The sequence below is a fragment of the Schistocerca gregaria genome, chromosome 4 (assembly GCF_023897955.1).
Source record: "Schistocerca gregaria isolate iqSchGreg1 chromosome 4, iqSchGreg1.2, whole genome shotgun sequence".
In the NCBI taxonomy this organism is placed as follows: domain Eukaryota; kingdom Metazoa; phylum Arthropoda; class Insecta; order Orthoptera; family Acrididae; genus Schistocerca; species Schistocerca gregaria.
Window position 1 is genome coordinate 732,111,942 of NC_064923.1, and position 10,670 is coordinate 732,122,611.

At 42.5% G+C, this 10,670-nt stretch overlaps 1 protein-coding gene across 1 annotated transcript in view; it reads right to left on the reverse strand.

Annotated features, from left to right (window-relative positions):
* Window positions 1-9,321: 9,321 nt before the first annotated feature.
* LOC126267889 (uncharacterized) overlaps window positions 9,322-10,670 on the reverse strand; it is a 9,163-nt gene continuing 7,814 nt past the window's right edge. The window contains exon 2 of the mRNA XM_049973199.1: window positions 9,322-9,390. Within this exon, the coding sequence (XP_049829156.1) occupies window positions 9,322-9,390 (69 nt within the window). The remainder of the gene's footprint in view (window positions 9,391-10,670) is intronic.

Here is a 10,670-nt window from a genome sequence, read left to right on the forward strand (position 1 = left end):
AGTCAACTGTACAAAACCCAGGGGAAGAAAACCCCAAGTTAAGCTGATGTAAGGGACAAAAGCACGAAAGTGAGACAGATAAAGAAATCCAACAAGGTGCCCCATCTAGGCAGCAGCCGGATGTCCCTAAAAGATGAGTGCAATGAGAGGAGCTTAGGGGGGCTGTGAATGTGGGTAGCATAATTGACAAGCTGTTGTTGATTGCTGATCCACAATGGAGGGACCCTAGCCACCATACGTAAGATGTTAACAGGGCTAGTTTGAAAGGGTCCTGTCACAAGTCTAACCCCACAATGGTGTATCACATCCAGTATCCGCAATGCTGAGGGCAGTGCCAAACCATATGCCATAATCAAGATGCAATTGCATCACGGCTTTGTAAAGCTGCAGAAGGGTAGTGCAATCTGCACACAAGCTGGTATCATCCAGGCAGACAAGTGCAGTAAGATGCATCACAGGAAGTATAAAAAAGGAGAGCTAGAGAGAAGTGATATTTATATGCATATGATCGACCTCTCCCCTCAAAAATATCTCTCTCCTTCATAACTCCTCTTTGTTACCACAGATGAAGTGTCACTGATCTCATTTGTACTAAGATCGCGGTACACATGAGGTGCTTCTACAGCCCTGAGTGGAATGCGTAAGTCCTAGTAAGTGATCACTAACCTACAGTCTTCTACAGTTTTGTCCCCAGCACAGAAAACAGCACGTTAGTCGTAGATCCATAACCTTGAGGCTGTAAGAAACTCTTAGCGAGGACCTGTTTCAGAAGTGATTGGAAATTTAAACAGTTTGTTTATACGGGACGCCACTCACTTTTTATTAGCAGAACACAAGAAATTGCACAATCACATTCCACCTAGGAGTCACAAATGATTTCTATTCTTTAACAAATTAATAAACTGCATATTTCCGTAGTTAGTATCACATTGTTCTCAACTATACGTCCAAATAATCATACATTGCTAATAAAGTCTTAATAACACCAACTGTGGCAGACAACAAGTCTGTTTTCTGACACTGCCAAAGCAGCTCTCACATTTCCAAACTAGACATTGCAAACTAAGTTCTAACTGGTACTGTGACGGACAATATGTCCGTCCTCAGACACTGCTGAACCAGCTCTGATTTTATAGCTGAACCACTTCCCCCGCCATCCGGGTTAGGCACAATCCGAAAATCATCGAAGTGCTTCGTCTGCCTTTTTGTTTTGAAGTTTTTTATTATTTTGCTGGTTATTAAAACTTTGAAATAATGGAATGATAGCACGCTATTGAAAGGTGCTTTAAATACGACGTGCAAGTAAATACATTGTTTAGCTCGTCTAATATTAATAAGAGAAGATAACCATTTTGGCGCGCAGACTTCCAAACGCAGCAGCCAATTGCAGCGAAGGACCACAGTTTGGGCAGTCTCTCTCACGATACCCATACTGAAGAAACTGTCTGTCATCGGTACCTCACACCATGTTCGTCATCTTGCCACAGCTCTAAAAAGAGCTTCTTATAGGTGAATATGATGACTGCAAAGCCAGAAATATTACAACATCCAGCACCTTCACTTAAGCAGGCGAGATGGGAAACCCTTGTCAACAAAGAACTGAAAACCAGTCCTAAAAACTTGTAAGTCCCCACCACATTGAGTAGTTGGTTGTCAAGGTGAAGTTCTAGTTTTGGGTGAATGGTACGAGGTTGACTGAAGTGCATGATGTGAGTCTTGGCAGCTGAAATTCGAAAGTCACGGGTGACTGCCCACGCCTGCACCTTTTGTATGGCACCTTGTAGTCTATGTCCAGCAAAACCGGCACTAGAGGAGCAGTTGTACAAGCAGAAGTCATCAGCATACAAGGGAGGTGATACAGCTACAGCATTGATAGCTTCTAGAAAGACAGAAACACTCAGTACAGAGCCTTGTGGTACCCATTCTCTTGCATATGGGGACTAATGTGGGAAGCACCAACTCAAACCCGAAACGAATGGTGTGACAGGAAGTTCTGGATGAAATTCAGAATCTGGAGCAGACCCTGGAGACCGTACTCATGTAAGGTGGCAAGGATACAGTGTTATCATGTGTGCCATAAGCCCGTTGCAGGTCCAAGAAGACAGCTATAAGATGCTGACAACAGGCAAAAGCTGTTCGGATGGCAGTTCCAGGTAAACACATTATCAGTTGTGGAACAGCCTTCGCAAAAACCACCCTGGAACGGAGCCAGAAGAGCCTGCTACTCAAGGAGCCAACACAGCTGCCGGCTCAGCATGTGTTCAAGCAACTTACAGAGAGCATATGCGAGACTTATTGGGTGATAAATGACCATCCCTAGACGGCACTTACCCAGTTTCAGTACTCTGACAAAAATGCTTTCTTGCCACTGTGAAGGGACCTTGCCTCATTCCAGATGTGGTTTGATGGCAAGGATATGGTTCTGACAATCCACAGGTAGATGGTAGATCATTTAGTTGTGGATGCAGTCTGGCCCTGGGGCCATACCAAGGTAGCGTGGTAGGACACTGACAAAATCCCACTCACTGAATGGGGCATTATATAGCTCCTGGTGGTGTGTAGTAGAATATAATTGCTTTTGCTCCAACCGCTGTTTTAGGACACAAAAGGTATGTTGACAATTCTCAGACAATGAGACTTGAGCATAGTGCAGTGCAAAACATTTGGTGACAGCATCTGAGTCAATCTAGAAAGTGTCTTTCAATGTAATACTACATACACCTGCAGGTGTCTAGTATTAACAGAGACATCTGATTTTAGCCCAAACCTGCGAAAGAGAGGTACATGGTCCAGTGGTTAAAACGTACCATTCCCAGCATTCTAATTTCAATCTTTCTATTGGGTGGTGGACCTGGGCACAGAGCCGCTTAGAGGCAATGAGGTGCTCCACCAATGCGTGCCACTTATGGCATTGGAGAGTCTGCCTAAAATCTCTAATGGCCTCTGCAATTTCTGAGGACCACCAAGGTACCGAATTCTGTCAGTACAAACCTGAGGAACATGGGATCACTAAATCAGCTGCCGAAAGAATGGCTGTAGTTGTATTCCGGACTGCCTAATCGACATCTCCATGCTGAGGGAAGCCAAGGACAACAGCAGAGGCAAAAGAATCCCGTTCAGCACTGTTGACAGCCCATCTGTGTGGGCATCCAAGGGAGTGACAGTGAGGGAGGGACAAGAAGATTGGGAAATGGTCACTACCACTAAGGTCATCTTGGACCCTCCAGTGGATCAGTGGAAGAAGACATGGGCTGCAAATGGAAAGGTCAATGGCTGAGAAGGTTCTGTGCACCACACTGAAGAGTGTGGGGATACCAGTATTAAAGAGGCAACGGTCAAGTTGTGCCAGTAAGTTTTTGAGATCTCTACCATGTCCATGATAATTGTTTATCCCCACAAAGGGGTATGGGCAATGAAATCAACCCAGATTAGGAAAGGTGGTGGGAATTGAGAAACCAATGCAAACAATATGCTCAGAGACATTTCACCATCTGGAGGGATGTAAGCATTGCAGATGATAATATCCTGAAATGCCATTGAACAGCCACAGCCTCCAAATGTATATTAAGAGACGCAAGTTCACTTTATAGAGTGTGTAGAACATAGGTGCGAACTTTGCCTGACAACATGTCATATGTAGTACGATTCTTATAACATCCACAGTATCCACAAAGGGCTTGGATCTGCATTGTTGGAAACCAAGTCTCCTGAAGGAATATACACAAGGCAGATTAAGTGCTTAAAAGATGTTGCAGCTCAGCCAGGTGGTGGAAAAAACTGCTACAGTTCCACTGGAGAATAATGTTGTCGATGTACAGTGAGGCCATGAAGGGACCAAGGGGGTAGGGTCACCTGCTGCCACTGAAATTTTGTAAATAGATCTCGCCGCGACGAAAAACGTCTTTGCTTTAATGAGTTCCATCCCAAGTCGCGTATCATATCTGCCACACTCTCCCCCCTATTACGTGATAATACAAAATGAGCTGCCCTTTTTTGCACCCTTTCGATGTCCTCTGTCAATCCCACCTGCTAAGGATCCCACACAGCGCAGCAATATTCTAACAGAGGATGAACGAGTGTAGTGTAAGCTGTCTCTTTAATGGACTTGTTGCATCTTCTAAGTGTCCTACCAATGAAACGCAACCTTTGGCTCACCTTCCCCACTATATTACCTATGTGGTCTTTCCAACTGAAGTTGTTCGTAATTTTAACACCCAGGTACTTAGTTGAATTGACAGCCTTGAGAATTGTACTATTTATTGAGTAATCCAATTCCAATGGATTTCTTTTCGAACTCGTGTGGATCACCTCACACTTTTCGTTATTTAGCGACAACTGCCACCTGCAACACCATACAGCAATCTTTTTTAAATCACTTTGCAACAGATACTGGTCTTCGGATGACCTTGCTAGAGGGTAAATTACAGCATCATCTGGGAAAAACCTAAGAGAACTGCTCAGGTTGTCACCCAGATCATTTATATAGATCAGGAACAGCAGAGGTCCCAGGATGCTTCCCTGGGGAACACCTGATATCACTTCAGTTTTACTCGATGATTTGCCGTCTATTACTACGAACTGCGACCTCCCTGACAAGAAATCATGAATCCAGTTGTACAACTGAAACAATACCCCAGCTTGACTGACTGACAGGAGTTATGGTGTCAATTACATAGGTTCCAGGTTCCACTGTGTGGTGGGAACCAGGACCTCGGGGGCTGCTGGAATCTCCATCTCGGGCACCGAATTGGAACAGGTGGGATCTGGTGGGAGCCACCAGAACATTGTCTTTCTTGGATGACTTTTTCTTCCATTCCCTCTTCTTAGATGATTTCGGCGATTGCAAGGGCTTTTGAATCAGTTTCAAGTTAAGATGATTGCGAAGCCCTATGACCAGCAACCTGTAGCTCCTTTGGTACCACTCGTTTGTGTCCAGCTGTAGACTGGCGGAAACCCTGGAAGGAAGTGTCCCAAGGGACGCCTTCCTGTCGAGAGGAGCCAAAGGAACCTGACTCGTCTCTGACAGAGTTGGTGACCAATGTGCACACTGGGTGGGAAGCCATTGATCTGAAAGTAGGTGTGGGATAAGCAAAAAGACAAAAAGAGGGGAGCCCCCAACCATCAAAGGGTAGGCATGGTTGATCAGCCCTGAGGGGGGGGGGAGGGGGGGGGTGTAATGGGTGGTAGTATTGTCACCGAATGTGGCAATGTTGTAGCTGTAGCGTATGACATTGTTTGACATTCTGGGTACAACTACCCATACTACTTCTTGACCTCTTGGTAACTGAGTTTGTTCACAATTTTCTCTCTGGAGAACAGTGCAATCTGCAAGCAGAGAGAATAGTGCTTTTCACAGTTGACACAGATGGGGGAGGTACACAGGTACACCTTTTTAGGTGATGAAAGATGAAGGCACTGGTTGAAAACCTACTACTGTTTGGTCCCCTATGTACACATGCATGAAGTGTACACCACATTGCCCCAAGTTGGTGCAAAGCTGATCATCAGACTGTAAGATCAGGTCTCTCTGGAAAATGATGCCCTGGACTAAATTTAGACTGTTATGGTGCGTGACAGTCACTGGAATGCCACCCAGCTTGTTACAAGCAAGCAGTGCCTGTGACTGACTGGGCATGGGATGCCATTTTGATTAAAATTGACCCACTTTTCATTTTAGAGATGGCTGCCATTCCTCAAATTTTTCTTGTAAGTTCTCCACAAAGGACAAGGTCTTTGTGCCCAAGAAGTAATCGCCATTAGTCCCTGCACAAACCAAGTATTGCAGGAAATACTGCTCTGCTTGCCCCCTTAGCCCGACATTCCTCTCATGCCATAGCCAGCAAAGAGAACATTTTAGGGTTGTGTATCTCTGCATTGAAAGAGGATTGTCCTTTCATAGAGACTGCTGGGTTTGTATGGCCACCAGCTGCAGCTCATCCACCATTGTGCCACCCACTCTGAACGTGGGCTCTCCCCATGGACACCATCCAGACTCAGCAAGGCAACCTGACCATTAATCCATTACTCAGAGTTGTCATGCCCCATTCCTTAGCATACGTGGTGAGTTTTCAGCTCAGGCACCAAAAGTGCGATCCCCCATGTGGTCAGGGGGCTACCATTGTGCAGGTACTTTACGACCCCCCCCCCCCCTCACCCAATGGGATGGATGTCATGCTGGGTTTTGGTTGTATTACATATTAGAAGGGTGCACAGATGGAAAGGCACAAAAGTGGAGCACATACAGCACTTCTGTCAAATTTTGAAAATTGGTAGCAAGTCAAACCAAACAATGGGAACCCTGTATTTCTTTAATGAAAAGTTTTAGAATAAACCAGAAGTGGAAACCTGAGGCACAGTCATAAGACAGGTCCAAGCAGGGTCGGCACCAAAAAAACCATCCAATGGATAGGCAGAGGAGGAAAGTGGAAGTATAAGCATCCAGCACAGACTAAAGTAATGCTGCAAAGGCTGGGGCCCCATGGTAGCCAACCAGATACAAAGAGTTATGAGCACCCTGGGGGGAATGTGCAGTTAAAATCCAAGTTATTTGTTATAGCTTGTGGTATAAAAATTGGTTTTTGTTTTTTTTCTGCAAAAATACAGTAATTTTGAAGCTTCGTATCACTGTACAGTTTGTCATCAAAAATTTAAAAGAATGGCCACCCACAAAACTGATACTTTTTGCAACAACAAAACATTGTTTTTCGCCGTTTTCTCAGGACCCACCCGTGAACAAATGATCTTTCATACCTCACATAGAAGTCCTCCCTAGACCACACCAAGGGCAAAAGAATTAAAAATTTGTTTTATTTGCCTGTGCTGGAGGAAGTGTGCAGTGTCTAAATTTTGAGTCTGTACTGCAGGATAGCTATAGTATGCTCATTCCTCTAATGGGTAAATGAATGGTCGCTAGACCAAGGCATTCTGAAACACCTAACACTTTATCTCTGATCAATAGAATCCGAGACATGATTTCCTGAAAAATTACATTTTCACACACGACTTTTTGTAACATACTGGTACTATGCACAGACTGATATACCAGGAGTTTATAATTAAAGTGCAGTTACTCACAGACATCCAGTGTGGTCTGTAATCATCATGTGACAGCAAAACTTAATACATATTCTAATGTCTTAATGTGGAACCAATTTACATTTTGAAAAAACTGGTTCCAGTTTTGGCCACCAGGTGTAACTGGCACTATGAACACAAAGAAGATGTTTAGAAATGTTTCCTTATGTAATGGATTAGGAAATGTATGTGAACAGGAAAGATGAAAAAAGTGAGGAAGGCACAATGTTGATTTTATTATTTAATTGTTGCCTACACAATTTGTTCAATATGAGCACCAGAGATGTTAATGAGATACTGCATCCATAAAACAATGTGATCAACAGTTGCTCGCAGCAGTTCTGTTGGAATCTGAACAATGTGGACCTATATACTGGCCTTCAGATGAGGTAGATACTGAAGGTGTCCCGTGTAAACACATTCTTTTAGATATCACCAGAGCCAAAAGTCACATGGATTCAAATCGAGTGATCCTGTATGCCATCCATCTGGAAAACCTCTGGAGATAACACATTCATGGAAGGTTGCATTACGCAGATGTTTCACTGGATAACCAATGTGAGGTGTTGTCCCATCTCACATGAAAACAGTGACTTCCCCACAGCTGTGCTCTTCCAAGGCAGGATTCACATACTCTACAAGGAGGTCTTGATAAGCAAATGTCACAGTATACCCAGATGGACATCGGGGTGTATTCTCTTCAAAGAAGAACAGATCGAGAATAAAGGTGCATTTGAGTCCATGCCACATGGTAACATATAGCAAGTGAAATGGCTCCTCATGCACAGTATGTAGTTCAACAGTACCCCAAATCCGGCAGTTCTATGTATTCGCTGTATCCTGTAGTGTAAAACGTACCTCTTCACTCCGCAGACTATTGCCTGGTCACATGTGATCAACTTCAATCGATGTCAGAATCCAAAGAAATTCCTGCGGATCATGAGGTTTCAGTCACTGCTCAGTCTGGGTCTTGTATGCGTACCAGTGTAAAAGTAGGCCGCAAAACTTCCCATACTGTTGACTACGAGATGGACAATTCTTGTGACACTGCCCAAGCCTTATCACTATCCAGGGCATGGCTGCATGGTCAGTTACAGCAACAGCAACCGTGTCTATAACTTCCTCAGGGATAAGACACCTTACTCTTCCAGCCGCCATACCCAGCTTACTCATTTTTTCGGATTTAATTGCCATCATCTTTAAACCAGTTAATGACATCGACCCTCTCCTAAGATTTTTCAGTCAGTGATACTCTCTCAATGCAGCGCCATAACTCCTGCCATTCACATAAAAACACTCATAGTCTCTTCTCAATAGCCACCTCTTCACTGGTATTGTGGCTTGGCAAATGAATGTGGATGTTGCACCATCAAACAGTGTGGCCAAAATTACAACTATTTTTTCCAGCTTAAATCTTTTCTGAATTAACACATTAGAGCATCTGCAAAGTTTTGCTGGCATACAATAATTAAAGCTCACATTGGACCTCTTCGAGTGGCTGCACTTTAGTTATAATCACCTGATAGCTAACAGCAGTGGGAGTATTATGCCTGCTATTCCTTAAAGTTTTCTCAGTTTACTGTGGAAGTTCAATCTTATGATTGATTCTGCAGCTTGTTTAATTGTTTGAATTCTATTTAGTATGATTAACCATTAGCTACGTGATAAAGACAGCATTCGGGAAATAATTGTTTGAGATAATAATGGTTCCAGTGATGGAAAATATTTGTCATATTCACAAGATATGAATTCAAATCTTTTTTGAGAGTGGAATCTGTCTCTGTTGAAAAACTTCTATGTGGCCTGTTAAAACAGAAATGTCACACCATTGGCCAACAAGTGGCAGTAAAATTAAAAGCATCAACTTTTTTCATGTGAATGACCATTAATTGGAACGTGAAACAGTATGCAAATACTGCTTCTTGGAAAAGTTCAAAATCTCTGATGGTAGAATGACCTGAAACATAAAAAAGGTGTAACTTAGTTATCATCATCTGATCACATAGCATCATTGCTATCTTATCTATCTCATTATATAAGATCCTACAAACCAAGCCAAACACATTTACCAGAAAATGTGAATATTTGACTGATTTATAATTTGTACAAAGAACATATTGAAAGTCAAGGAAAAGAGCCAGTTCCAGAAAACATCTAACACAGCCTTTTTAACAAAGAGTTCAACTTGTATTACAACACTCCTCACAAGGACGCTTTTCAGCAATGTGACACTTTTGCTAATACCACTCAAGCATCTAACAAATGACCAAGAAAACGCACCATTTCAAAATGACCACTAAATGCATCTACATAAGGCTGAAAAATCAAACACATTGAAACAAGTTATAATGTGCAGTCATACCTGTGTCCAGGACAGAACAGAAACTGTAAACTGAAATATTAGACCAAAAGTTCATAAGAAGTGTCCACTCCTGTCTCACAAATGATGGCAATTTTGCCTCAATAAAAAACTGCAACAAGGCAAAAGATATTTTGTCATAATGAACTGTGCAATATTATAACCAACTGAAGGAAAAACCTTCTCATGAAATTTTAAAGACAAAACAATGAAAAGACAAAATGAAAAATTCCTGTCTCGTAGCTGATGAAGCAGATTCAGTTGCCAGTTATCAATCCATTCACACTCTTTTTCAAGGAAACACTTGCAAGCAACATTGAATTTTTAATGTTGCACTTCAAGCCAGGCGCTAACAGAGGACAATCAGTTTCTTTGACCAACATACCTCATAAAAAAAGCAGAATGTTGAATCTAAACACCTTCCAGTCTCCTAAATTTCAATTGTTCTTTTATTAATAAATCAGTTTCGGTGATATATTACATCATCTTCAGGCCCCCTGACCGAGCGTGTAAGAAGATTCCCACTGTAAAACAACGGTTTGCGAAACAGTTGGTAAGCAATGATCAAAGAGATTACTATGACAAAAATCTACAGATTACCGGTGGCCCCTATTTGACTGGACCAGAGTGGGAATATTCCTAAATTTGGTCAGGGCACCTGAAGATGGGTAGTATATCACCAAACACTGGTTGCTAAATAAAATAATCTGAAATTCATATGGCTGTAAGGTGTTTGATTCAATGTCCTATACTGAACAGCCAGGTCCTGCAATCATCTGTATGAAGATTGACATACAGGTACTTCATAAAAAAGCTAAACACCTGTGTTACAAAAAACGACAACACTAAGGAACTTTCATCGTTCATCCCACCTGTTCATACCATTACTTTCAAAGTTGTCTTTCTTCCCACCCACAATGCTGAAGACATTATACTAGTAAACTGAAATGATGAGGACAAATCAAATATAAACAGGATTTTGTTCCTGAGCATCTACCATTAGTAAGACCTGAGCCCACACGTGTGTGTGTGTGTGTGTGTGTGTGTGTGTGTGTGTAAACTGGCCATTCCACCTGCACTACTCGTTCATCAGTAATGCACTTTATGTCAGTGCAACAGGTACACCCGCTACATTGCACAATGAATAATTATAAAATTTCTTGCTCATGAAGGCGTTCAAGCAGTGAAAATTTTTTGGACATTGACTGCACAGTTGGTGGAACACGCGATCTAGTGT